The sequence below is a fragment of the Cavia porcellus genome, unplaced genomic scaffold (genome assembly GCF_034190915.1).
Source record: "Cavia porcellus strain 051 isolate PalLab524CR breed Dunkin Hartley unplaced genomic scaffold, mCavPor4.1 scaffold_17, whole genome shotgun sequence".
NCBI lineage: Eukaryota > Metazoa > Chordata > Mammalia > Rodentia > Caviidae > Cavia > Cavia porcellus.
This window is the reverse complement of record NW_026947500.1, coordinates 61406337-61433974: the sequence shown is the minus strand read 5'-3', so window position 1 is coordinate 61433974 and position 27638 is coordinate 61406337. Positions and strand designations below refer to the sequence as shown.

The 27638-nt window shown below is 55.7% G+C and overlaps 4 protein-coding genes and 1 long non-coding RNA gene across 16 annotated transcripts in view; 3 read left to right on the top strand and 2 right to left on the bottom strand.

The window, feature by feature from the left end:
- LOC111756596 (uncharacterized) overlaps positions 1-417 on the bottom strand; it is a 32218-nt gene extending 31801 nt beyond the window's left edge. For all 3 annotated transcript variants that reach the window (XR_010040308.1, XR_010040306.1, XR_010040307.1), the window contains exon 1: positions 243-417. This is a non-coding gene — a long non-coding RNA (uncharacterized LOC111756596). The remainder of the gene's footprint in view (positions 1-242) is intronic.
- Positions 1-3229, top strand: part of Myo1f (myosin IF) — a 32955-nt gene extending 29726 nt beyond the window's left edge. For both annotated transcript variants that reach the window (XM_003461408.5, XM_063228338.1), the window contains exons 23-28: positions 108-254; positions 327-475; positions 938-1021; positions 1533-1728; positions 1817-1986; positions 2464-3229. In XM_003461408.5, the coding sequence (XP_003461456.2) occupies positions 108-254; positions 327-475; positions 938-1021; positions 1533-1728; positions 1817-1986; positions 2464-2540 (823 nt within the window). In that variant the 3' untranslated portion in view covers positions 2541-3229. The remainder of the gene's footprint in view (positions 1-107; positions 255-326; positions 476-937; positions 1022-1532; positions 1729-1816; positions 1987-2463) is intronic.
- Positions 3230-8491: 5262 nt separating this feature from the next.
- Positions 8492-11894, top strand: Znf414 (zinc finger protein 414). Of its 3 annotated transcripts, XM_063228346.1 has the most exons (8): positions 8492-8649; positions 9263-9578; positions 9813-9920; positions 10028-10133; positions 10534-10877; positions 10948-11001; positions 11427-11609; positions 11726-11894. In XM_063228346.1, exons 1-8 carry the CDS (start codon positions 8647-8649, stop codon positions 11803-11805), a joined length of 1194 nt encoding a protein of 397 aa, XP_063084416.1. In that variant the 5' UTR covers positions 8492-8646; the 3' UTR covers positions 11806-11894. The 3 variants fall into 3 exon arrangements, with proteins under 3 accessions (XP_063084416.1, XP_063084414.1, XP_063084413.1); XM_063228344.1 differs by having other exon boundaries at positions 10951-11001; positions 11427-11894; XM_063228343.1 differs by having other exon boundaries at positions 11427-11894.
- A 134-nt stretch (positions 11895-12028) lies between these two features.
- On the top strand, positions 12029-21065 carry Pram1 (PML-RARA regulated adaptor molecule 1). Of its 2 annotated transcripts, none has more exons than XM_013151776.2 (10): positions 12029-14664; positions 16887-18225; positions 18316-18382; positions 18460-18536; positions 19406-19463; positions 19568-19676; positions 19768-19930; positions 20021-20054; positions 20147-20187; positions 20293-21065. In XM_013151776.2, the coding sequence occupies exons 1-10, from the start codon at positions 14662-14664 to the stop codon at positions 20328-20330; spliced, it is 1929 nt and encodes a 642-aa protein (XP_013007230.1). In that variant the 5' UTR covers positions 12029-14661; the 3' UTR covers positions 20331-21065. The 2 variants fall into 2 exon arrangements, with proteins under 2 accessions (XP_013007230.1, XP_013007222.1); XM_013151768.2 differs by having other exon boundaries at positions 19559-19676.
- Positions 20918-27638, bottom strand: part of Hnrnpm (heterogeneous nuclear ribonucleoprotein M) — a 39365-nt gene continuing 32644 nt past the window's right edge. For all 6 annotated transcript variants that reach the window (XM_004999597.4, XM_003461397.5, XM_063228340.1 and 3 more), the window contains 4 exons: positions 25961-26014; positions 22967-23769; positions 22516-22567; positions 20918-21339 (listed from right to left, as the gene is read on the bottom strand). In XM_004999597.4, the coding sequence (XP_004999654.1) occupies positions 21176-21339; positions 22516-22567; positions 22967-23769; positions 25961-26014 (1073 nt within the window). In that variant the 3' untranslated portion in view covers positions 20918-21175. The remainder of the gene's footprint in view (positions 21340-22515; positions 22568-22966; positions 23770-25960; positions 26015-27638) is intronic.

Below are 27638 nucleotides of genomic sequence, written 5' to 3'. Positions count from 1 at the left end.
CCTGCCGGTCAGTCAGTCACCTGTCCCACGTCCACGCACGATCCCGGCTCGGACATACACACCTGCCACTCACCAGTCACCAGCTGCCCTCCCCTCCCCCTCCCCAGCACCCGGCAGGACGACTTCTTCATCCTCCGTGAGGACGCGGCCGACAGCTTCCTGGAGAGTATCTTCAAGACCGAGTTCCTCAGCCTGCTGTGCAAGCGCTTCGAGGAGACGGCGCGCAGGCCCCTGCCCCTCACCTTCAGCGACACGTACGTCCCCGCCTCTCCTGCGCCCCCTGCGGTCCCCAGCGGGCGCCCCCTAGCTTCCTCCTTTCCCCACAGACTACAGTTCCGGGTGAAGAAGGAGGGCTGGGGCGGAGGCGGCACCCGCAGCGTCACCTTCACTCGCGGCTCGGGCGACCTGGCTCTGCTCAAAGCCAGCGGCAAGAGCCTCACGGTCAGCGTCGGAGACGGACTGCCCAAGAGCTCCAGTGAGTCTGCGCAGAAGCCGGGGCGGAGCTAAAGAGGAAGAGGCGGGACCATGGGGAGGGCGGGACCAGTGAATAGACCAATCAAAACGTCAGGGGCGTGGTCAGTGAGGTTGGGCAAGTCTAGGCGAGGGCTGTGGAGGGGCGGATCTAGAGGGTGAGACAAAGAAGACAGCCTTGGAGTAGTGGCCAATGAGGAAGAGGAGACTGCAGAGGCGTGGCCAGAGAGGGACCTCGCCAGAGCTGATTAATATGGGGGCGTGTCCTGGGGTGGGCGGGCCCAACGCGCAAGGCTCCTGAAGAGTGGTACCGATTACTATGCGTAACTAAAGGGCAGTGCTGATGAGAGCCAATGGGCCTGAGGGGCAGGGCCTGGAGGCGGGGCTACAGCGCGGAGGGGACCTGGAGGGGGGCCAAGAGCTAGGTCTGGCCTGGCCATCCCCAAAATGCCTGCATCCTTTCCAGAGCCTACGCGGAAGGGAATGCCCCAGGGGACACACCGAAGGCCAGCCCAGGCCTCGAGAGGGGCAGCCCCCGGGCCGCCCAGAGGTGAGGTGAAACCCTAAGTGTCTTCTCTTGCTTTTAGTGGTCTCTGGCCTAAGCCAGAAGCACAGTCACAGAATCTAACAAGCACCGTGGCCCAGAACACTGCCCTGCCCTTTGCTGAATACATGCTAAGCTTAGCCTGGCCTTCAGCATCCAATCTCTTGTCCCGGCCTACACCTTTCCCACTGCATTCTGTTTTGCCATCCCAACCCATTTATTCTTACTTCGCAGCCTTTGCTTGGGCTGTTTTCTCTGTTTAGCTCCCAAATTCCCACATCATAAGCTGTTATTCACCCTCCAAAACCCACGCACAAAAGCCCTCTTATCGAGAGGATTTCCTGAGAAGAACTTCCCTCTAAGCTCTCTGATCCCCGAGGTCTCTCCCCCAGACCCATTCCTTACCACAGTGGGTAGACAGTTGGCTGCCTCTTCCCTCAGACTGGTAACTTGGAGCCACGTGCTGCTCAAGTATGTGTAGCACCTTCCTAACAAATACCCCACGCTTCTGCCACAGCCCTGGACCGAAACGGGGTGCCTCCCTTAGCCAGAGGAGGCCCCTTGGCCCTGGATATCACTCCTGGAAGGAGCTCCCAGCGGCCACCCCAGGGTCCTCCGTCCTCCCCACTGGGGGCCAGCAGACGGCACCGGGCTCGGCCACCCTCAGAGCACAACACAGAATTCCTCAACGTGCCCGACCAGGGAATGGCGGGGTAGGTGGAGTGGAGGGCAGCCCGAGGAAGTGGATGGGAGGGGGTGTCTGGAGCTGTGATGAACACCCCTCTCACCACCCCCCTCCAGCATGCAGAGGAAGCGCAGCATAGGACAGAGACCTGTGCCCGGTGTAGGCCGACCCAAACCTCAGCCACGGTCGCACGGCCCGAGATGCCGGGCATTGTACCAGTACATAGGCCAAGACGTGGACGAGCTCAGCTTCAACGTGAATGAAGTCATTGAGATCCTCTTGGAAGGTACGTGCCCGGGGCAGGGTGGTGGTTGGAGTGGCCAGCAACCTGACAGAGCTGTGCACTGCCCCATTTCCCTTCATCCTTACTTCCCATCCTTGGCATCCTTACTTCCCATCCGAGGCAACCAGCTCACATCCCAGCAGAGATGTCGCCAAGCCAGGTGGCAGAGCCCAGCTGCCCTGGGTCACAGCTACTGGCCTTTGTCCCACCCCTGCTTCCACCCCAGTACTGAGGATTAAACCCTACACCTTCGCATTGGGCTATATTCCCAGCCCCTTTTGTATTTTGTTTTCTTTGTTTGTTTCTTTTTTGAGACAGTGTCACACTAAGTTGCCCCAGCTGGGGTCCAGCTTACAACTCTCCTGTCTCAGTCTCCTAGAGCACTCCTTAGACCACAGGCCTGCACCATGACTAGGAAAGACCTGGAGCCGGCCTGCAAGCTTTCTCCGGGCCGCTACAAGCTCTCTTCTCCCCCCACAGATCCCTCAGGCTGGTGGAAGGGCCGGCTACACGGCCAGGAGGGCCTCTTCCCGGGAAACTATGTGGAGAAGATCTGACTTGGGGCCTGGGACCATGTCCTTCTCAGGAGAGCAGATGTTGCCAGCAGGAGCTGCGATGTCCTCAGCTACTTCGGCCACAATGCTTAATCCCAGGGCCTCTGTTCCAGCCCCTGGATCTGGGAGTGCCTGCTGCAACAACCCCTCCTGAGCCCTGATCTCCTCCACTTGTTGCCCAAGCCTCTATTTCTTCTTGTGTCAAACAGGATTAAGCTGGGTGTGGTAGGGGCATGCTTGTCTTCCAGCTTTTTGGGAGGCTGAGTCAGGAGAATCTCCAGTGTCAACCCAGACTGGGCAATCTAGCAAGACCTTGTCTTAAAAAGGGGGAAATAGGGCCGGGGATTTAGCTCAGTGGTGTAAGTGCCTGCCTTGCAAGCGCAGTCATGAGTTCGATCCCTGGTACCAAAAAAAGCGGGGGGGGGGGGGGGGCTGGAGATGGGGTTCAGTGGTAGAGCGCTTACCTAGCAGGCATGAGGCCCTGGGTTCCATCCCTAGGACTGCAAGAAAACACAGCCAAACAAATCAAAAGCAGGACTGATAAGAACCTACCTCCTGGCTGCTTTGTGTACAAAATGAATTGTCTTATCTTATTGATGAAGTGCTGGGCATGAGGCAAAGGTGGAGGACTTTGATTGGTGTGACTTCGCTCTCCTCTCATCATCCAGACAATACACATATGGGAAGCACAACTGTGGGTTGAATTACTGAGCATGTAACAGGGATTGTGTGCTCACAAAACATTCCCATTTATAGATGGGAAAATAGAGGCTCGAAAAGGCCTCTAACCCTTCCCCATGATCCTACAGAGCCAGACTTTCATTCTTTTGTCCCCCTGCCCCATCCAGCAGTTTGGATCAGCAGGGAGTCCTGGTCTGGGCAGAGCCCAGGCTTTCCATTCTGGGCACTCGGTCTGTACCCAGGCTGAGAGAGGAGCCAGGCGGCTGTGGTCAGAGGGTGATGATCGGGGAGCCAGGAAGACTGCAGCTGGTCAGGGTCAGGTCTTTATTTTTCTGTCCTGGAGGGTGGAGCCAGGGCCTTTCACAGCTCAGCTCTGGATGACAGGTACCACTTGAGGTGCTAAGCTGGTATGAGGACCCAGTGGGCCTCGGACACCTATCCTTCAGAGATGGGGTGAGGAACCCAGGAAAGACTTCCACAGAGGCCAGCCGCAACTTCCCTTCCAGCATTTACCTTGCAAAGCCCAGCTTGACAGGAGGAAAAGAATCACAAGTCTGTGACTGGCTGGTGACAATGTTGCTCAATCACTGTGCAAAAAGCATTTCACAATCCCCGATAGCCCCCGAATCCTGCTTTCTGTTGTGTTTGGTGGGGGGATTGGTTGGTTTTAGTGCCACTCCACAACCACCACTGTGTGCTTCTCTTTCTGTAAGACTTGGACCAGGAGAGGACGGGGAGGGAACTTTGTAGGCCATCAACCTGGGCTGGGCATTTCCTGAGTGCGGAAAAGACACTGGACAAGGTGTGATGATGTGCACCTGGCATCCCAGCTCTTGCAACCCTGAGGCAGGAGGTTAGGGTTACCCTCACCCTAACCCTCTGCTGCAAGCTCAAGGCCAGCCTGAACAACCAAACAAAAGACAGGGAGCTTCCATCTCCCTTCTCCACCCTGCTGCTTCAGCTCACTAGGAAGGCTGTTTGCCCCTCCCAGCACTTCCCTCCACCTCCGCCTGCACAGTCCCTGCCCCAAATGCCATGGGGGGCACCCGGCTGGTGGAAAGTAAGGCCTTGTCGGAAACATGGCTGATGAGGCTGGACAGCTTGCAGGGCACGGATGGACAAGGACTGTGTGGTGTACTCTAACCCATAGCATCTCATAACTAGGCATTTTGGGGCTGCAGACCTGTCACCTTGACCATGCCCACTCATCAACCCCATTTCCTGTGGGCTCTGTCACAGAATTTCTTAAATCCGGTCCCTCCCTTCTGAGAGCTCACCTTGCCCTTCCCTGCATTGCAGCAACATCCCCTGGTGTGCACACTCGCCACACACACAAATACACGCACACACACCTCCTCACTTTGTGGCAAAATGACCTTTTTTTTTTTCCTTCTTTCTTTTTTTTTTTGGTCTTTTTCATTTTTATCGGTATCAGGGATCGAACTCACGACTGCCTGCTTGCAAGGCAGGCCCTTATGCCGCTGAGCTAAATCCCCAGCCCCAAAATGACCTTCTTTAAAAAAAAAACAAATGTATTTTTAACAGAATGACTGCTCATTAAAAGAGAAATAATTTAAGGGCCAGGGATTTAGCTCAGTGGCATAAGCACCTGCCTTGCAAGTGGGTGGTTGTGAGTTCAATCCCCAGTACTGATAAAAAAAAGAGAGAGAAATAATTTTTTTTAATTTTTTTTTTTTTTTTTTTTTTTTTTTTTTTTGGTCTTTTTCCTTTTTACCTGTGCCGGGGATCAAACTCATGACTGCCTGCATGCAAGGCAGGCACTTATGCCGCTTAGCTAAACCTCCAGCCCTGAGAAATAATTTAAAACAACAGGAAAGTGTGACAAGTCAGTTTCTCTTGAAAAATCCCCGCTGCCCGCCCCAGATTTTTGGAGGTCTGTCATTGTCTGTCTGCTTTTGAGGTGCTGGTGACCCAGCCCTGTGCTTGCCAGGCAAACACTCTACCACCAAGCTACACCCTGAGCTGTGATGATCTTTTGGTTTTGTCTGCAATACTGGGAATGAAACTCAGAGACACTCTACCAATGAGCTACATCTCCAGCTCTGTTTTTCTTTAAAGACCGGACTATAGAAAAATCTTTATTCTGAAACGATTTCAAATTTTCACAAATGTAATAAGAATAGTACAAAGATTTTCCATATATAGAAAATAGAAAATTCCCCAACGATTAACACTCTGGTGCATTTGGATTCTCATTCTCTTGGCTGTGCTCTAATCAGGAATGTGTGTACATAGGCACATATGTACATAATCATTTGCAAAGACATGTTTGTCTTAAATCATTTGAAAATAAATAGCAGGTATTATGCTCTTAATCCTAAATAGATCAGTTTGCTAACAATACAGACATTCTTTCCTATAACCACAGAAAACAACCAATAAATTTAACAATGGTACAAATTATACCAACCCTCTACCTACTCTGCCAACTCTCCTATAATGATCTTTACAGGGATGCTTTTTACCCCTAGTCCAGAAACTAGTAATTTCAAGTATTACATTGTTGTCTTAAAATCTGATTTAAAATTGTGTAGGCTTTACAACTTTTAGTTCATTTCAAAACTTAAATAATAGACTTTAAACTGGATGTGGTGCTGCATGCCTGTAACCCAAGCAGTCAGGAGGCTGAGGCAGAAGGATCATTGAAGTTTGAGAGCAGCCTGAGCTACAAAGTGAGCTCAAAGCCAGCCTAAATTGCACAGCAAGACTTTGTCTCAAAAAGACCAAAAAATGGCCGGGGATTTAGCTCAGTGGCACAAGTGACTGCCTGGCAAATGTGAGGTCGTGAGTTCCATCCCCTGTGCCAAAAAAAAAAAAAAAAAAAGAATTTTTATTTTTATTATTGTTTTGGAATTTCAACAGGTTCACTTTTCCTGTTTTTTTTCTTTCCATAAAAGATTAAAAGCTGCTTAGAGAAAGGGTTAATTCTATAGCTAGAACCAGGAAGCTAGATTATTGGCCCAATATACCGCAATCTTGCAGTTATGCGATGTAAGAGAATGGTCAAAATACTGAAGTTGGCTCCCAAAAGAAGCTAGAAAGAAACCAATTTGAAGAGATTCTAGCCAAATCTAGAACAAGTTAAATATCAAAATAAATCTGAAACATAATGGATTACAGCCCACCATATAGAGTAGGAAACCACTCTGGGATAAAAAGGATAAAAGCACAATGCATTGTTACATTGTAGCAATGACTTATAAATACACAGAAGTGGAAGAGTTAGAAAAACCACAATTTTGTGAGCTGCACACAGTGACATGCTTTGTAACCCCGGGTACTCAGGCACAGCCTTTTTCAAAATTTGAGACAAGGCCACCTTAAGTTGTCTAAGCAGGACTTGACCACTCTCCTGCTTCAGCCTCCCTAAGTGCTTAAGGGCGTATACCAGAGTAACTGGCTGATTTTTTTTTCTTTTGTTTTTTGATTTGGTTTGGTTGGGTTGGGTTTTGGGATTGATCCAAGGGCCCAAGCACACTAAGTAAATGTTCCTCTCTGGTTTTGTTTTAATGGTTTTCTTTGAGCACCATCTCCTATATAGCCCAGGCTGGCCTCCAACTCACAACCCTCCTGCTTTAGCCTCTTGAGTGTTGGGATTACAGGCATGCACCTGCATGTCTGGCTCTTTCCTGTTTTTCAGTGTCTCCTTCTAACCATCTTTGCTGCATTCAGAAGTGTATATGAAAATCTTTGTCACACACATGGAAATACACTGCTTACAAAGTCATCAGTGACCTAGGCCAGGCATGGTGGTGCACACCTGCACCACCTCAGGAGGCTGAGGCAGGAGGATTGCTGTGAGGCTAGCCTGAACTGCATAGTGAAACCCTGTCTTAAAAAAAAAAATACAGTGACCGAGGTCTCACTGAGTACCTCTGTCAGGGCTGACTAATGCATTCTACAAATCTAATGTCCAAGATCTATTTTACCATCCCCAGCAAAGCCCATCCTCCCAATGACTACCAAAATTACATGCTGTTACCTCTTCCTGCTAAAAATTCACCAGTGGTCACAGTAGAAACCACAACTATTTCTTCTCCCTTCCACAAGGGTATTCTTCATGACCCATCCAGCAGCAAGGTCACCTTCTGACCTCCAACATCCTCCCCTTACACGCAGAAGCACACAGGTCTTCTCACTCCTCCTTGGCAAAGCCTAGTTGGTATTTCCACCAGCTTCTCAGAGCGCTCTGCTGCTCGGACCTTACACTCCCTCACTTCTCAGCCAGCAGGCAACACTCAGTGGCCACCTCCTCAGAGGGGTTCCCCTGACCCACTGCTATCTCATCCTTCTGTTTTGTTGTGTTGTCTTAATTGTTCCGAACTGGACAAATAGCATATCTGAGTTTGTCGATTTATTGTTTCTTCATTTTAAGATGCAAGTTCCCAGAGTCCTGGGATTGCTGTCTGTCCTGCTCACCTCTGGGTTTCCAGCACCTAGGTTGGTACTGAGCACACAGTAGGCGCTCAAGGAACGCAGGCTGGATAGGAGACCCACGTCACCCCAGGAGACACAGGGCTCCGCATCCATTATCCAGCACACCTCTCCAGCCTAAAGTTTCAACTGTTTATTAAAGCCTAAACGAGGCTAGGCAGAGGGGACACGCCTGTAACTACAGCACTCTAGAGGCTGAAGCAAGATCACTGTGAGTTTGAAATCAGCCTAGGCTACAAAGTGAGTTCAAGGTAGCCTGAACTGCATAGTGAAGCCCTGTCTCAAAAAGACAAAATAAAAATAAAAATAAAGCCTAACCGTCAGCGGGGAAAGGGGATAGGAGAGGCGTTCACCTGTCATACCAGTACTCAGAAGGCCCAAGCTTAGGGATTGCCAGGTGTTTGAGGCCAGCGTGGCTACATAGTGAATACAAGACCAGCCTGAGCTACACAGTAAGACCCTATCTCAAAAACCGAACAAAAAAGCCCTAAAGATACGTCAGTTTGTTTCTTGCACATAGCTATTAAAACAGACCCATTCCAACTGCAGAATTAGGTGCTCTGAAAAATCTGACGACTGTGGTCAGTGTTAATTTCCTCCAAAAAGAAGGCCCAATCAGAAAACAAAAACCCCTGTTGTTTAGTGCCCTCCAAGGTTTGGCGATGGGATGGGTCAATAGCAGATAAGGGTGTCCATTTTGCACGGGAAAGAGCCCTCATATCGGATCTCTGTGCCCTGCAACTGCCCCTAGGTGGCAGGTCCGCACCAGGTCCACTCTGCGGTCCAGGAGATCCAGTCTCAGACCACGCCCCCTCTGGAAACGTCACACGCAGGCTCCGCCTCTGTTCTCGCGAGAGCTGGGAGGCAGAAAATGGTGTTGATGTGAGCGCGAGCTCGCAACGCTGAGGAAGTCACTGCCACCTGATCTGAAGCCACTGGAACCCCAGAAACAAGAGTTCGAGGGGAGCGGAGGATGGTGAGCGCGGCGCCGGGGACGCGGGAGCGGCGGAGCAGCGGGAATTGGCAGGGAGCGACGCTATTTGCGTGCACACCCTCCGGGCGACCCCGCCCCCACATCCGGGCACTTGCGTCAGTCGGCGGCGTCGTTTCCCTACTTCCGGGCCGCCCTGGGCAGGGTCACGCCCACCAGGCTCGGACTCCGCTCCTAAACCACACATCTGAGCCTCAGTACCTCCAAATTGGTCTGCAGAGCTCGAGCCTGGCGGGCATATCCACATCATCATACACTCCGCTTCTAGCCCCTCTACGATCTATCTGTCGCTGCTCAGTTCCGAGCCCCGACTTTTTAGCCTTGGCCCCGCCCTCCTAATGTTGGCCACGCCCATCACCCTGGCCACGCCCCTGCTTTTTGCACCTTCCTCTTGCCCAAGTTGGAGATGGAGCGATGCTTCCCTCACATGCGTGAATCCCAGGAGATCATCTCTCCTGCGATGTAGGCAGGAACTCGATCCGCCTTATTTTGCTGGTGACTCCTTAGAATGCGGGGGTGACTGAGTGATATCTGGGGCCCAAGGATTTAGGAGTGCAAGCCTAGAACCTAAACTGGCCTCTTCTGCCTCTTCTATCAGGAGGAGGAATCGTCGGAGCCCAGCCCGGACATGCTGGCCCCTGCAAAGCCCAGCTCCAAAGAGATCGACAAGGAGGGGTTGTCTCCACTTGTGGCTACTTCGGCCACCTCCTCTTCCTCCATGGAGGAGGAACCTGGCCCTGACAGGCCAGCCACGCCCCCGGCGTGGGAATGTGGAGGGTCAGAAGGGACACAGCAGGTTGCCTCCCCAGCTTCAGATGGCTGCCAGACTGACCCTGGACCAAGCCCTTGCCCGCCCAGCATAGTACCAGGGACCAGTGAGGACCTCCGGCCTCCTAAACGACGCCCACCGCCAGGTGACAGCAGTAGGAGTGAGGGGCACATAGTGACCCCAGCATGGGGTTCATCTACATGGATGTCACCCTTTACTGAGCGCCAGACTGTGGCTCCAGTGAAGAGCCAGGCTGATCCAGCCCCTACCCTGAGTTCTGGGGGTGGGGGTGGGGCTTGTGTAGAGCCCTGCGGATGGGGCCCCAGCAGCACCAAAGAGGAAGAATTAGTGACCTGGCCCCTCTCTGTGTAACCTGCAGCCACACAAATACCATGCTCTAGCCCTGGCTGCTTCCTCAGTTTCCTGAGTGTTCGTGACCTGGCACAGCACCTTCGTACCCACTGTCCACCTACCCAGTCCTTGGAAGGTAGGTCAGGGTTGCGGTGGGAGGCAGGTCAGGGTGGGAGGCAGTCAGCGCCCCCTCGGACCTTCCTTGGCCACCCCACTCCATTCCTCTGCCCTCCACCCTGCCAGGCAAGGTCTTCCGCTGCTCGGCCCTGAGCTGCACAGAGAGTTTTCCGAGCATGCAGGAGCTGGTGGCCCACGGCAAGCTGCATTACAAGCCCAATCGCTACTTCAAGTGAGACCCCGGTCACCCTGACACTGTCTTTGGGGTCCTGACCTTTGTGTCTTCCTTGTCTGCGGGTTGGGTCTGGGTGGAGGTGGCCTCGGATAAGCCCCGCCCTTCCGTGCGCAGAGGAGGACACGAGCCAAGCAGGAGACCCTTGGCCCCTGGCCGAGCCCGGGAGGGGCGGAGCATAAGTGCGGCTCCGCCCAGCCCTGCTTCTGACGGCTCCAGTGGAAAACTAGACTTCATTCTCCGTCTTTTCAGCCCTGCCAACTGCAAGGACCCGGAAGGGTCGCAACCACCCTAGGGGAGGGCTACTTGGGTCCAGGCTCCCCACGGACCTCCAGGTAGCAATGGCAAGGACCCTTCCTCTAGGCCCTGGAGTCTCATCCCAGCCCCGTGCCCGCTCCAGGTGTGAAAACTGCCTCCTGCGCTTCCGTACGCACCGCTCGCTCTTCAAGCACCTGCACGTTTGCGCAGAGCATGCTCAGAGCCCGGCCGCACCGCCGCCCCCCGCCCTGGACAAGGAGCCACCCGCGCCCGAGCGCCCCCCGGAGGCTGACCCCGCGTCGGCGCCCGGCCTGTCGTTACCGCTGCTCGAGCCCTTCACGACCCCCGCCTCTGCTCCCACTGGGTCCTTCCTCCCTTACTTGAACCCGGCGCCTTTTAGCCTCAGCCCCCCACGCCTGCGACCCTTCCTGGCCACCGCTCCCGGGCCGCCAACGTCCAGCGCGGCTGTCTGGAAGAAGAGCCAAGGTGAGCGTGGGAGGTGGTGAGAGGGCGGGGGGGGGGGGCCTGGTCGTGACCTTGACCCGCCCCTCTCCAGCAGGTCCTGGCGGCAGTCCCCGAAGACCGCAGGGCGGCTCCGACGCGCCTTCAGGTGCGTGCAGGTGACCACCTGGGCGGGGCGGAGGGGCTTGTTTTCCCTTGGATACTGGTGGGGCAGCAGTGCCCGCCCCTTTTCCAGGTGGCCAGAAGTGCCGGTCCTTGAAATACAACATTTTGCATTTAAATCACTGGCCCCTGCGCCTTCCTCTGCGCCGGCTTTCCGCGTAAAACTGCACCCTGCTCCTCTTGGAGCCATACTCCCCCCTGCGGTGGTTCTGGGTACGGGAATGGGGAACTCGCGAGAGGCTTAAGTTTAGTGCCCTCGAGGACGGGGACAAGAAGAAGCGGATCCGGCCGCCCCAACCCAGGCGCTCCGGAGCGGAGGGGAGGCGGGGTGAGGTCTGGCGCCCACCACCCGTGGCGGACCGGCGTCCGGGGTGGCGCACGGACTGACCGGCCCCGCCTGCCTGCCCGCAGTGCACGCGGCCCCGAGCCGCATCGTGTGGGAGCACACGCGCGGCCGCTACTCGTGCATGCAGTGCGCCTTCTCCACGGCCTCGCGGCCCGCCATGACACTACACCTGCAGGACCACCGCCCCGGCGCGCCTGCAGCCCCGGCATCCCCGGCGCCCGGGCCGCCGCGCCCCGACGCCCCGGCGGGTAAGGCCGAGGGACTCCGGCGGGGAGAGGGCGGGGAGCCGGAGGCCGGGGGCGGGGCCGACGCGCAGGCGCCCCCTGCCCCGCCCCACTCAAACCCCACCCCGCTTTTGCCTAAGGCGTCGCAGTTGATGTCGGAGGGGGAGCTTCCGGTGTTCTCACTGCTTTGAACCGCACCCCGGTGTTCTCACTGCTTTGAACCGCACCCCGACACTCCGCAGTGAGCTGGGTGGGGCGGAGATTTTTGTAATTTGGGGAGGGGGACAATAAAGGAGGCTCGACGAGCCAGCCGGTGCAGTGTCTGGGTCCCTTGCCCCCTTCGCATGCGTAGCGAGCTGGTGCCTGGCAGACTGAGGCTCTTACCATCACCTCAGCGCTACTACCCGGGTCTCCAGCCAGCCTCGGGCCACCACCCTGTCGAGCTGCGGTGGGCGGCCTGTCCCTAGCGTGTAGCCGGGGTGTGGGTCCGCGGAATACAGCGCCTCTCAGCGCCCTCCTGGCTGGAGTTGGTGACCACGGGCCACATGGGAGGAAGTGTGGTGAGGGCCGATAGGTTAAGGCCAGCCCAGGGGCGCCTGGGCCCGCAGGGTTTCCCTCTGCCACATGGTGAGAAACCAAATTGGGGTCACATTTTAGAAATCTGGTGCCATAGGGCTGGGGATTTAGCTTAGCAGCATAAGCGCCTGCCTTGCAAGCAGGCAGTCGTGAGTTCGATCCCCGGTACCGATAAAAAGGAAAAAGACAAAAAAAAAAAAAAAAAAAAAAAAGAACCTGGTGCCAAACTGCAGACCCAGGCGCTTCCGCGGCAAGTTCAAGGCGTGTTCTGGGACATCCCTTGGGGCAGTTTCACCTCCATCTTGCTCCTGTCTGTCTTAATCCCACTGCCCCCTACCCCAGGGTTTGACTCCCTCCCTCTCAGGGACCCCCTCTTGTCCATTACCCACATGTGAACATCACTAGAAACAAGGTCTTTTCCTGTTACCCCTGCCCTGCCTAGCACTGCCTGTGACCCAAGGCACCCAATGAAGACCCTGTTGTCCCAGGAGCCCGCCCCATCCTCTCCCAGGGCTCCCTTGCTGTATTCCCTCCACCTCAGCGTCCTTCTGAGGGGGGCAGGAGGGTGATGCTGGCCCCTTCAACCCTGAGCCACCTGGCCTCCGGGCCTGCCCCCTGCCCACTGTGACCCTGGCGAACAGTTAACACCTTAACCTGTCTGAAACACCTCTTGCGCTCGCCGCCTCTCCTTGCATGTCCAGCCTTTGCCCATGGGATTCTTACTGCCCCAAGTCCGCTTTAGGGCCCCCAAGTCCCCAGCCAAGTGCGGACCCCACAAAGGTACCCCTGCAGGCCAATCCAAGATGGCCCGAAGCGCTGAGTCTTCACCCCAGAGACGCCAGCAGGGGGCGCCCGAGGGAGGCAGGGGCTGCATGACCCACAGGCTTGGTGGGCCTGTTCACCCAGCTGCAGTTTGTCACCTGGGGTGCGGGCTCAGTGACCCCAGCTGTGGCTGGAAGCAGAGACGTGGGGGGGCCTGGCCCTCACTCACTTCGGGCTTCTGGTTCTCTACTCTGGTTGGAGCCACCTGGGCACAGCCACCTCCATGGGCGCGTGGACCCTGCAGGGAGCCACCAGGAAGGCACAAGACACACACAAGGAAGAAGACAGGTGCACCCCCCTGGCGGCCTGGGTTCTGCTGGCGCTCTCAAAGCACGGGATCTAGGCCTCTGATGTCCGCACCCAGCAGTGGGTCCAGGAGGCTTCGGAGCCTCAGCCATTCATCCTTAGCTTGCCCTCATTGAGCGCCTGGTGTATGCTCATGCCCATGGTCCTGGGAACAAAAAGGATCCAAACCTGGTCATTCCCGACCCCTTACCCCTGGACCTCTCATTACAAGGAAGACCTTTGCCTGGAATTAGTGATGCCCGCCTGTCACTCGGAAGGCCGAGACAAGAGGATCGCTATGAGTTCGAGGAGTGCCTGGGCTCCATAGTGCCTAAGGCCAACCTGGACCACAATAGACAGCAAGATCCTGTCTATTAAAAAAGTCACGGCTAGAGATTTTAGCTTAGCGGCACAGCACCTGCCTGGCTAGCGCAAGGTCATGAGTTTGAGTCCCAGTACCAAAAAAAAAATCACAAAATCTCACTTGGCTCGTTCTGAGTCATGTGTGGTTCTTGCTGCCTGCCCCAAGTGTGGTCCATGCACCAGCAGGCTGGACCCCTCCTGGACCAGACCCTGCACTTCCATAACCCATCTAGGTGATACCTAGGCACCGGTAAGTCTGTTTGGCTGTGTGCTGGCATAACCCCTTTGTGGCCAAGCAGAATCAGGGCTCTGAATTCTCCCACAGGTGCTTTCTCCCTTCACCTCCTGGGGTCAGGGCCACTGACTTCCTGTGGACACAGCCCTGTGGTCAAGGCTCAGCCCAATCTGGCCACCCTATCTCACTGCCTTCCACCTGCTCCGTCTCCAACCTCGTCTTCCCCACCACCTCAAACCACGGAGAGTACAGGCTGTCCACCCACCCCCCAAATCTGCAGTCCCACCGAGGCTTCAGCCATGGGCCGGTGATGGCAGGTGGACCTCTCTCTCCCCAACAGGAAATCCTGTCGAGAGCCAGAGCTGTTGAAAGGAGGAAGAGGAATGGGGTAACTGGCAGGCAGATGGGGCCTGGATGTCCCGCCGGCCCCCACGCCTGTCTTGGTCGCCCCACTGAGAGCTCCCTGTCCTGTGGCTGCCTCTTTGGTAGCCAGTTCCCAGTTCCTGGCTCTCAAGGGAGGGGAGTCAAAGAGTTGGTGACATCTAGAGACCAGAGGCTGAGGCCCAAATCTCAGGGACAGGAGCAGGAAGGACGGGATCTCGCGGGGGACAGAAGGGCCCCACAAGTTCTGAGGACAGACCAGAGTCAGCTCCATCTCCACCTCCTTCCTCCTCTGCCCGCCCCACCCCAACTTCGGCCCCGATCTTGAGTGGAGAAGCCACAGTTACTTCCTGAAGGCAGCTCACGCTGTGCAAGGCATCCACTCAGCGTGTGGCCCATCGCCTGCCTGCAGTCATGGTGAGTCCCTGAGCCCTGGGAGAGGACAGGGGCCCTCGCTGGCCTAGAAGGGAGAGGGACAACAGGTGCACCTTCTAGGCCCTGCCCCAGGGGTGGACACGGACTGGGAAAGCAGCTGGGGAAAAGAAACACACATGGTCCACGTGGAAGGGTCCAAGTGGGAAGCAGCCAGGACACAGCTCCAGCTCCTGGGGCCCCGGCTTGGCCGTCAGGACAGGTTGGGCGGCCCAAGATGATCCCCTCTCCTCAGGGCAACAGCAATGGCAACCTGGGAAGAGGCAGCCTGGGGCAGAGCTGAAGCTTCCTGTGCAGTGACTAAGTGGGTCACACACCCACTGACCGACCCACCAGGCGCCCAAGCGGTGACCTGCTGACCCGGACTTCAACCCACCCAGAGGCACACTGGGCCCCAGCAGTCGTCACCACCTTTCCGGGACACTCTGACTCTCTGGGTGGACAGGGAAGTAGGGCACAGGCTGGGCAGGGTAACAGGGCCCTGCCTTCTGCCAGAGTCACTCAGGCAGCCGGGCCTTGGGTATCTGCCAGCACCCATGACTGTCGGTGTGCGGCCAGCTTCCAGGGCACTTGAGACATTTGGGCTGAGCCATAAGACACTGTGTGGGCTCCATAGGTACCCATGGGTGGGACCTGCCTCCTGGTCCTTATGCCTGCTGGAGAGAATCAGGGACCATGTGAGACTTGCGGCTACATCATCCCCAGATTTGCATGGGTGACCGTCACACAGCATCTGCCTTTGAGTTTTTTGAGTATTGTTTGTTTGGTTTTGTTTGTTTTTGAGACAGTCTCACACTATGCAGTTCAGGCTGGCCTTGAATTCACTAAGTTACCCGGGCTGGCCTGGAACTTGCAGTGATCCACCTGCCTCAGCCTCCCAAGTGCTGGGATGACAGGCACACCACACCATGCCTCCCTTGTGAATTCTGTATTTCTGTGAATGCTTACTAAGCACCTACTATGTGCCGCACACTGCATGGTCAGCAGTGAATGAGCTGAGACTCTGGCCTGCAGCTGACAAGGGCTGAGTGTGCATGGGCATAGAGAAAAAACAAATTTTTAAAACCCAATGAGGCTGGGGTATACCTCAATTGTAGAGGGCTTGCCTGGCCTGAACAAAGCTGTGAGTTCCATCCCCAGTACCAGAAACAAAAATCAAGGTCAGGTGTGATGGCGCAAGCCTGTGATCCCAGCACTCCTCAGGAGGCTGAGGCAGGAGGATCACTATGAGTTCAAGACCAACCTAGAATGCATAGTAAGACCCTGTCTCAAAAAGACCAAAAAGGAGGGGCTGGGGATTTAGCTCAGTGGCATAAGCATCTGTCTTGCAAGCAGGCAGTTGTGAGTTCAATCCCTGGTACCGATAAAAACGAAAAAGACAAAACAAAACAAGCCAGTCAGGATGTATTAAGAACCTACAAGTAAGAAGTTTATATACAGTGGCAGCTATGACAAGAATGACTGCACAAGCCAGGGAGAACAGGGCGTTAGCTTGAAGGCATCTCTAATAAGATACTGGCTCAGAGAGCCGAGTAGGAGAGACCCAGGCGGTGGGGGACGTGTCCTGGGTGGAGGTACCTCCCAGGTGAGGAGAAATGGAGATGCTTGGTGGCTAGGGTCTTTCTGAGCCATTCCTGGAGCCAGGACTCATTTGAAGGGCGTGAGCAGGGAGCAGGGGCCTTGCAGGCTTTTTGCAGCCATTGTGGAGAGAGCTGAGAAAGGCTGGGACGGAGGGGACAGCAGATGAGCGAGGAGCCCGTGACCACAGTCCGGGCAGGGCGGCCAGTTCCTCCAGCTGGGGTGATGGTGGCGGAGGCAGTGAGAAGTGGTTGGAATCCGGATATATTTTGAAATTGGGACAGAAAGGACTGGGGGGATGTGGTGTGTGGTGGCAGAGGCGGGGTGAGCATGCTGGGGGAGACCTGTAGGGGTCCCGAGGAGAGAAGCGCTTGAGGATCAGGTTCTGCTAGGGCTGAGGTCAGGCAAGATCTGGACTGGTGCCAAGGATGTGGTTTCTAGGGGCCTGAGGAGAAGGAAGGGGTCTTCTAGGGGCAGAAAAGAGAAGCAGGCTGAGGGCGAGGTCAGGGGCAGGGTTCAGAGGGGCAGGGTGCAGCAGCAGCACCTGAGGAGGGAGGTAGTATGCTGAGCAGATGGCGTGTCCACGGCTGGCAGTGTTTGCAAGCCTACCTGTCGATCTGGGTGCCTAGGAGAGCCATCAGGACTTCCGGAGCCTCCAAGCCAAGTTCCAGGCCTCTCAGCTGGAACCCAGTGATCTACCCAAAAAACCCCCGAAGCCGGAGGTCAACAAGCTTCTGAAGAAGTTCCCGCAGCCCGAGCTGAGCGAGCAGCCCAAGCAGCCCCAGTTGGCCTGTGTCCCCAAGAAGCTGGCCCAGCCCGAGTTCACTGATCTCCCCCCAAAGCCACCCAAACCTGAGTTTGGTGATCTCACCAAGAAATGGCCTCAGCCCGAGGCCCCTGTGTTTCCCAGGAAGCCCCTGAAGCCTCAGGCCACCGATGCCCCTCAGAAAGCCTCACAGGGGGACCCCCCACAGCCTGAGCTCAGCCACTCTGCCAGGCCCCCCTCAGAACCCAAACCCAGTGCCTTCCCCAAGAAAGCCTGGCAGCCTGCATGCAGCGAGGGGCCCCCTCAGTCCTCGCAGAGCGAACTCCCAAGAAGCTTGCCCAAGAAGCTTCCACAGCCTGAGTTCACTGTGTACCCCAGGAAGCCCCCACAGCTTCAGGTCAGTGGCCTCCCTGGGAAGTTCCCGCTGCAGGCTGAGTGCACTGAAGTCCCCTGTACATCCCCCTCAAAGGTAGGGCCCACTGACCCCCGCCCCCACTCCCCAAAGCCTGACACCTTGCCCCAGAAGCGCCCGCAGCCTCAGGCCAGCATCCCCCCCAAGCGGTCCCTCCTGCAGCCTGAGTCCAGCGAGGTCCCTGTGCAGACTCCCTCAAAGCCTGAGTCAGAGTTCCAGGAACCCCACTCCCTGAAGCCAGGCCGTGGCGCATTTCCCAAGAAGGCCTTGAAGCCTGAGTTCGGGGACCTCACCAGGACGTCCTCAGAGCCAGAATTCAGTGTGATTCCCAAGAGGCCTGGGCAGCCCGAGTTCAAGCCCCTGTCCAAAAAGCCCCTGCAGCCTGAGCTGGGGGGCCTCCCTAGGACATCCTCAGAGCCTGAGTTCAGCATGCTCCCCAGGAAGTTCCCACAGCCCGAGGGCAGGAGGCCACCCCGCAAGTTCTCCCAGGCCGGGTCCCATGCTCTGCCCAAGAAGGCCTCGAAGCCGGAGCGCTGGGATCTCCCTAGAAAGAGCCCACTTCCGGCCTCGGTGTCCGAGAGCTCTCTGTCTGCTGCCATCGCTGGCACTAGCCAGCTTGGAGCTGCCGGGAGGCCCCGCTGGAAGTCTGAGGACCTTAAAGGCCACCAGCCGCCCCCTCGGAGGACTCTGCCCCCAGCCAGCAGCCTGGGGCCTCCTCCAGCCAAGCCCCCACTTCCCCCCGGCCCCTTGGATCTCCAGAGCTTTGGGAGACGCTTGGCAGCAGCCACAGGTGGGTCAGATGAGCAGGGCAGGCCAGGCAGAGGGGGCTGAGGCTCTGAGGCAGTGCCACCTCCCTCTCACGCTCCCTCTGTTCCCACAGGCGTGCGGAGGACCCACTCGTCCGCGGGGACCTACTTGCAGGCCCTCCAGGCTCCACAGTTCCCACAGTGAGTCGCAGTGGGGCGGGAGGGAGGTTGGGCGCAGGTGTGGGCGGAAGGGGCACTCACCCTGGGTGTCACTGCAGGGACCCGGATGAGATCTACGAGATGTATGATGAGGTGGAGCCCACGAAGGACTCCGGTCCCGGCTCCAGAAACAGAGGTTTGTTGGTGGCCTGCCAGGGAATTTCCTCACACAATAGTGGTGCAAGCCAAGGCCCAGCAACAATCAGACCATGCTGGGTGACCACAAGGCAGGGCAGCCCAGAGGTTGACAGCCAGTGAGGATGCTGTGGCAGCCAGTGGGTGGTGGTGGCGGTGTCCATAGACAGCACAGAGGGAACCCAGGATCAGAGATGCTCGGCTGGACTCAGCAATGTGTGAGCCCAGCCGGAGTGCTTGTCTGGGGACCTGATGCCTCACTTCACAGACAGTGTGCTCAAGCTGCTGAGGGGACATCCTGCAAGGCTCGAGAGAGCCACAACGGAGTGGCCCTTAGTTTCCTTCTTCTCTGGTTGTCCCTGGAGCACAGCGGGAGGGTCCAGTAGGCCAGCAAGCCCTCACTGCCTGTACAACCCATCCCACCTTCCCACCAGGGCAGCGAGGCCCTTATTGAACCAGGGCTCGGGGCACCCACTTTTCTGTGAGGGGCTTCCTAGAAGGGACCTAATATGGCTTTCAGGGGGTTCCCACTCCCCCCCAGCCCCTCCCTGGACTCCCACCTTTGGAGCAGGTGGGGCCCAGCATCTCACAGGGCCAGGAGGTAGCCCAAGCCACCCTCACCCTGGAACACCTCTCCGCCCCCATCCCTCCACCCCTGCCAGCCTCCTCACCAGCCAGGCCATCCCACTCATCCCCTGCTAGAATGAGGAAGGAGGCCGGGCCAGAGATGGGACCAGGGAGGTGGCAGCCAGGGTGGGAGGGTGCCTGGCTAGGTGCACATCGGTGTGGGGAAGCTTGCTCCAAGAGCCACGAGTTCAAGCTGCTGAGTGGGGTCCCTGCTCCTTGACTCGGGGGCCTGCCTGTCCTCAGATGAAGTGCCGTCTACCCAGCAAGCCACCAGCAAGCCATCGGCAGAGCCAGAGCTCAGGTAGCACAGGCATGGCAGGGGGACGGGGTGGTGCTGAGCTCACAGGGCCTGTGGAAGGTGGACCCCGGACCCTGCTCAGCACCCCCAATTCTTAGGGGGATCAGGAAGGAGAAGGACCCCCAGCCACAGCAGGTGCCATCCATGGATCCCAAGGTGCTGAAGCAGATGAGGAAGGCGGAGAAGGCAGAGAGGGAGTTCCGGAAGAAGTTCAAGGTGGGACATGCCAGCCCTGACCTCAAAAGGCAGCAATGGTGGGGTGTCCAAGGCACCCTAACATACCCCCCTCTACTCCCCGCTACCCTAGTTTGAAGGGGAGATTGTGATCCACACAAAGATGATGATCGATCCCAACGCTAAGACCCGCCGTGGGGGTGGCAAGCATCTGGGCATCCGGCGTGGGGAGATCCTGGAGGTCATTGAGTATACCAGCAAGGATGAGATGCTGTGCCGGGACCCCAAGGGCAAGTGTAAGTGCACAGCCCCAAGCCTGAGGGGCGGGGCATGCTCCCACCCCGGGAGGGACAGAGGACCCACCTGGCTGCTTCTTCCCTCTGCAGATGGCTACGTGCCCCGAACAGCGCTCCTGCCTCTGTGAGTGCCAGCCCTGTGTGTGTGTGTGTGCGCGCGCGCGCACAGGGGGCTGGGCACCCCTTGTTGACCCAACTGTGCTTGCTCCTCGCCAGGGAAACGGAGGTGTATGACGACGTCGACGTCGGCTTCTGGGGTATGTAGATGCTGAGGTCCAGCTGGAGGGGACCGCAGTGACTCCCAGGGGCTGCCCTCTGCTCCGGGAGAAGAATCCCACTGCCAGCAAGCCCTCTCCCCACAGATCCCCTGCAGAACCCAGCATTTCCTCGGGGACAGTGAGGCCGGCAGCCTGGCATACAGCTGCCCAGCACGAGGCTGCACAAACCTCTTCAAAGCAAGCCTTCTGTGTCTTTCTTCCCTTCTACTGGCAGTGCACACAGTGCTGTCTCTGGGGGGCCACCCCCCTACCAGCTCCTCTCAGCCTTTGGCTCCAAAAACAAGGAGAAGCTGGCTGCCTGATGGCGTTGGGGGCTGGGGCAGGGGCCCCAGCACACAGGATGGGTGGCAGTGAGCCCTTTAGGGCTGCCCACTTCTGCCCCAACTCTGAAGGAACCCAGGGACCTGGCTCAACCCGCATCTGATGGGCCCAGAGAAGCCCGAACAGCCTCCCTGCTCCTGTCTGCTGACAGGGGCACCACAGTGGAGATGGCCTGCCACAGGTGTCTGTGCCCTACAGAGGGAGTCCCCAGTGGGGACCAGATAGTGTCCATGTCCCCTGTCTTCAGTGGGGGAGAGCGTTGAGGTTCCCAGAGTGGCAGGGCCCTTGTCTCCCAGACCCAGGCCCACAAAGAAGCAGTGACAGAGGGAAAGGCCCCTAGTGTCAGGGAGGACTCCAGCTCCCCAACACATCTGCAAAAAGCAAGCACTTCAGGAACTGGTATTTATTATCAAAGTCATATTTGATGTCAACAAGATGCCACAACTACAAAAAAAATTGTGCACATTGCAATCTCAATGCAAACAGTCCAATGGAACCCCAGTCATTAAAAAAGTAATTCAAATTACCCCAAAAAAGCAACTGAATTTTTTAAACATCTTTATACATCCAGCAACAAATTAAAATGGTTAACAAGAAAAAATACAAATTTAGAGGTCTGGTATTGATGTTTAAAAAAGGCAACTGCTTAGGCGTTTCTATCAATCCGCACATCGATCTCCCGGCCGCTCAGCTTCACGCCGTTCATCATCCTGCAGGCGCGCTCGGCCACTTCCGGGGACTCAAACTTCACCACACCACAGCCTTTGGACTTCCCGTTCTCCATCTTGATGTCAGCATATAGTACGTGACCTGGCACGGGGAGGGGATGAGACCACGTCAAGCAGACCCAGGGCTCAGCTGACCTGGCTCCACTCAGCCTGCATCACCTGCTGACCTCCAGAGTCTCAAAGGCAAGCAGCCCCCGGCCATGGTGCCACCACTGCATCTCAGAGCTCCTGCCAACCCTCCCTACAGCCTCAGTGCTGCTCTCTCCAAAAAGGGCATGCAGGGCCAACTGTACAAGGAATTCTATGGGCTTCACTCTGCACACACCACCAGTCCACACCTCAAAACCACTACCCATGGCAGTGATGCGCCCGAGCACCCAGGCATGCATCAGGCACTGTGAGAGAAGCCTCAGGGAAAGGGCTGCTGAAGCCTCGACCTCCTCAAGCAGCTGTGCCCAGGGTATGGATGCCACCCAGGGCTCCTCACAGTGATGCTGTGAGGACCTCAGGCAAAGGCCACCAGAAACAGTCCTGCCACTGACTACACTGCCAGAGCCCCTGTCCAGAGGAGGGGATTGGGGATCAAGCCCTGGTTGGAGGGTGGGGCTGTCAATCTGGATGTCCTCAGGGTGAGGGAGGCTTGACCCACTAGACGTTTCCCACTACCTAGCATCCATGATGTAGAAGGGCAGGGCAGGGAGACGAAGGCCAAGCATGGAAGGCCTTGGGGCGGCGGCAGCATTACACTGTGGGAGCTCCACAGCCAGGAAGGGGCGGGGCTTGGGATAGGCACCATGGAGGGCAAGGAAAGAACTTTTGACCCCTAAGAGAATCTAAGAGGAGGTGCCTGGAGTGCCAGGAAACACCACCAGGGACCACCACTGTACCCCACACAAGCCACTGCGCCCGAGTGCTTTGTGCTGCAAGGACAGCAACTCTGTCTGGGGTGTCTGGTTTTGTATCTTAAAGCCACATGAGCTCAGGAAGGGGATACTGCCCGACTCATCTGTCAAAGGGGTCAGTCAGCACTACTTCCTCTCCTAGCTACAGAAGGAAAAGGGGAAACGAAAATATAGGCACAGAATGCCTGACACATACAGGGACCGACACCTGGCCAAGGTGCAGCAGAAACAGAACAATGGCAAGGCCACTGGGCCTCCAGGGCTGTAGGAGCCTGGGAAGGAAGCTCTGTGGCTGGGCCCATGACTCCCGCCAGCTGAGATACGAAGCACCCAAACAGCCTTTCCCAGACACTTACCACATTCGTTGAATTTGTCCTTTAGCATCTTCCATGTAAAATCAAATGGGAGCTGAGAGGAAAAAGGTAGACTGATGTACAACTCACCCTACCAAGCCCCAAGGCCTGCATGCACTCCCAGCAGCCCTGGCTAACATCTGTCTGGGGCAGCCCTGACACTCCTTGCTGTGGGCCTATCCTCAGCCTGCCCTCCAGTGTGTTCACATGGGGAGAAGGGACTTAGTGACAGGCACATTCTTTCAACCCCCATGCCAGGACTCAGGTGCTCACGCCAAGGGAGGGAAGGGGAGTCAGCTCAGTGCACTGCTTGGGGCGCACAGGGATCAGCTCCCCCTCCACCTGCCCCCCTTCCCTCTGCGTCCCCAGCAGAGGGCTAGGGAGCTACCACTGTCAGTCCCCCTAGCTCCTCCTCAGCCTGATGCTACCAAGGAGCTGCAGAAGAGCCACTTACATTTCTCACAAATATCTGGCAGGCCTTCCTGGCTACCCCAGGGGCATGGCCTCCAGCTCCACCGAAGGAACCTGCAAAGCTTCCTCCGAAGTTTCCACGTTCCATCTCAATGGCACGGTCAAAGCTGGCACCACCGCCACCACCCATGGCCAGGCCCATGCGCTCGATGCCGGCACCCAGGGCTGGGCCCATGGCAGGACCCATGCGCTCCAGGCTGTTGGCGCCCATCCGCTCGAGGCCCATGCGCTCCAGGCTGTTGGCGCCCATCCGCTCGAGGCCCATGCGCTCCAGATTGTTGGCTCCCATCCGCTCCAGGCCAGTGGCCATGCGATCCATTACGGGACCCATGCGCTCCAGGCCGGCCCCCATGCCTGCTGGCACCATGCGCTCCATGCTCAGGCCCATGCGCTCGATGGCAGGGCCCATGCGCTCGACGCCAGAGCCCATGCGCTCAATGGTTTGGCCCACACGGTCGATGGGTGCGGCCATGCGCTCTAGGCCGAAGCCCATGCCGGCACCCATGCGGTCGACTCCAGAGCCGATCCGCTCCATGGTCTGGCCCATTCGCTCAATGCTGGACGCCATGTGGTCGAGGCCCAAAGGGCCCATGCGCTCGATGCCGGAGCCCATGCGCTCCACAGAGCCCATGCGGTCCATGACCAGGCCCATGCGCTCGATCTCAGAGCCCACTCGATCCATGCCATGGCCCAGGCCTGTGCCCATGCGCTCCATGCCGGCACCCCCAATGCGGTCAATGCCAGGGCCCATCCTCTCAATCCCAGGGACGCTGCCTCCACCTCCACCTGGAAGAGGCACAACAAAACATGGAAGGATGTCAGAATATGTGTGTGTACACGCATGTGCACACTACTGTGCCTAGGCACTTCTGTTCACAAACCCAACCATGCTATCAAGAACTCAGCCTACAGAAACTGGAAACTTCCCTCACATGCTGACAAAAGCTAACAAAATTAAAATGGTGTCACGGCTTAAGAGCAAACACTGGGGCTGGGGATTTAGCTCAGCGGCATAAGCGCCTGCCTTGCAAGCAGGCAGTTGAGTTTAATCCCTGGTACCGATGAAAAGGAAAAAGACAAAAAAAAAAAAAAAAAAAAAAAAGCAAACACTGTCTGAGGCCTCATGTACTCAGAGCAGCGCTTGCAAAGGCCTATAGATTTCAGGGCCACAGCAGCCAACCTGCTGTCAGGGGCAAGACCTCGCTGGAGGAGCGTTTCCTGACTATCACAATATAAGCAGCTCTCTCCATCCAGATCCTTCACCATACCTTTGGGACTTGAAACTTAGTAACCCTTTTGAAGAAGATGACTGGAATAAAAAAAAAAAAAAAAAAAAGAAAGAAAGAAAGAAACTTAGTAACCCGGACTAAACTACAAGCCCAATCAGCCTCTCTCCTGTGTCAGGTGCTGTATCTCAGTGATAAGGACACAGGAAGACAATTCAAGAGTCACTCAACAGCTTTTCTCCTTTCTTGACGTGTTCCTCTCCAGGTCCTCTGGGTAGCCAGTCTGGTGGCCTTTCCTTGGCAACTTACAGGGCATCAAGAAGAGACTGCACAGCCATGCAGTCAAGCAAAGATAAAAGAAATTAAATGCAAACACTGATACAGATCCTGCATACGAAGGCATGCAGCGGGCACCCCCTGCGGCCTTACTCTGTCTGCAAATTGGACTTGTGTCTAGGTTGCCAGACTGGGGAGAAGATGCTGACAACCTGCAAGGTGGACTCGGGATGGCCCGGGGGAGCCAGCAGTTAACAATGCCTCTGCCTGTGTCGCCTGCAATTCTGCACAGGGAGGGTCCAGCCCTCAACATGAGTGTTGTCCAGGCCACAGCGGATCCACTACTGAGCCAGGCAGCACAGTCCTCGATGCCAATTCAGGACAAGCAATCTTGGCAGTTTCCATAGCTAAAGCTATGGCCTGACGTAAGGCACTCCCACCTTGTGCCCATTTCCTTAGCTGGACAGTGGCATGGACTCAAGGGGCCAAAAAGCAGCACAACTTAAGAACATCACATTTTGAGCAGAAATGGCTCAGAAACTGCCTAGCTTCCTCATATTACAAGACCAAAAGGTGGCTGCCTGGCAGCAGCAGGAATGAGGCCAGCATCCAACCCAGCAGCAGCAGCAGAGAGAGTACCCAGAGGAGATCTGCAGCCAGGCCCCACCAAAATGCCTCACAAGCTGGGACACCAGACAATAACCAGGCCTTTAGAGCCCTGCCAACGAAAAAATGGGATACCAATGCAGTCAGCTTGAAGTGCCTCTCTAAGTGTGGGCTCATGGAGGGTGCATTTACGTACTTACAACCAGGTGGTGAGCCCTATAGTGACAGCTGCTTTCTGCAGCATTTTCAGAATTTTTGTAATGAGCACATGTGCACATTTTATTACTGTATTTATTAGCACAAATTAGTTGGACAAAATGGTGGGTTTCCTTGTGACATCTCTATCCACGCATATACCGTCCTACAGTCACTTTCGCCTCCCTCTCTCCTTCACTCACCCTCATCCTGCCCCTCCCCATCCCACTGCAGTTTTTCCTATATAAGCAAATTTTAGTAAACATCTGCTATGTGTTAGATAGTATGCTTTCCAGTCAGGGGAACTGAGCATTTGTTTACTTTGGAGATTTTAATTCTAGAGTACAGAAAATGAGGAAGTCCCAGCCACAGAATACTGCGGTAATGGCAATCGCTGGCTGAATGTCAATACCCTTTTAGTGCGCTGGCTCATTTAGCCTTCACGATGACCTCCCCAGTAGGCACTACTATACCCCAGTTACAGGCCAGTAGTATAGAAACAGAGAGCTTCGGTACCTTGCCACGGGTCCCACAGCCAGGAGGCAGAGCTGGATCCCACCCCAGGCAGCTTATTAAGAACCATACTATCACTCTTAAGTTTGCTCCATGTTCCCTTTTCCCCATGATGACACCCTGTGTTTAAAAATCAAAACATCAAACTAAGCGTTTCCTACCTCCTCCTTGCTTTGCAATGATCTCTCCTCTCTTCAGTGCATTACTTAGGATTTCTATGGAAATCAGGAAGAAAAAAATAATTAGCCAAACTTTTCCATGGCAATAGAAACTTGCTCATTACAGATTCCAGAGTAGAAGTGCTAATAATTTTTTTCAAGAAACAAAGAAAGAAAAAAGGAGAGGGAGAGAAGGATCGAGGGAAAAGGGGAGGGAGATGAGAAAAAATATACACAGACAAATCATTTTACAGAACACTGAAGATCCTTGATGACTCGCAATGCTAGGACCCCATGTAGCTCCAGAGTCTGAGGGTCATCTGTGAATGCGTCCAGCAGAGCGAGGGACCGTGTGCATCCATGAAACTCAGAAAGTAAGGGCAAGATGGGGGCCCTCAGCCCTTTTCCATAGCCTTTTCCAAAGCTGGTCCAGACCTTCAGCCCTGAAGATTCCCCACCTCATGTGGGCAGGAAACTAAAGCCTTTCTGGAGCTCCTGCTCAGAAGACTGAAGCCAGCATGCACCTGCTCAACACTTCTAATCACAGCAAATTAAGGCTGGAGCTGTCACAGCCTCAAGGGGAATGTGGGCAGCCTCTGTGCCCACTGCTAAGAACATCACCTACATGTAACTCCACCTGAAATGAGCTAGGAATAACAGTGACTGACAGAGGAAACTTCAGGAAAACAAAAACACTAAGCAAATGCAAATGTCCTAGCAAAAAACATGCTTGGTTGCTGGCCAATAGCTAATGCAAACCTCCTTAAAGTTTTGCTTAAAGCTGTCACCAATATCACCTTTTGAAGTTTCTCTTCAGTCTCTTGTTCTATAGGAGAAAACACCCTCAATTTCTGTGATTCTGAATCACACCAGTAATTTGGACATGGCTTCAATGCCCATTCCACACTACCATTACAGTCATGAAGCAACTCAAAGCTCCCCACAGCTGCTTGAGCTCCGCCCAGAGGAAGCACACTGAGACACAAAGGACCCCAGCCCTCCAGTCCTACCTAGGCCCGCCCTGCTTTCCCAATACAGCATACAAATCAAGCTGTTTCTTGCAAGACCTTTATATCGGCACACCATAGACTTGAGGAAAACAGCTAAATTCTTCCCATGGGCATCTGCAGGTCTCTGTGAGCTGACTCCCAACACGAATCTGAGCTTCAGCCCCACTGGAGCAGGTCTGCTCTGTGCACCAGCGTACTGTGGCTTGCAGTCCAGAGGCCTGACAAGCACTAATACACCTCACACGCTGCCCGAGTGGCTGCCAGAGGCCTAAAATTGATGTCTCCATACAACTCGCTCCCTAGCCCACTTCCATGCACCAACTCTGGCACTTGCCTGGCCACTCAGGGCCTCTGTCTTCAGCTCTAGTACATCTGCCAGCCATCAAGGGCAACAGACATATCTGTCTCTAAAGCACCACGTCCAGTTGGTGATACCAGCAGGGATACTGAACGGGAAGGTGCTACAGAAAACACAGCACCCTGGTGAGTCAGCTTTCAATGATGTAGGCCAAAAGATAGACAAAAACTAAATCTAAAAAAATTAACCAGTCACCTGCCAACTTACATATTGTATCTGCTTACTACCACTTTACTACCTTGGGTCTTGTCACAAGCAGTAGCAAGGGAATTCAGGACAGAGGCCTGCACAGCCCTAACCAGAAGGGTTTCTC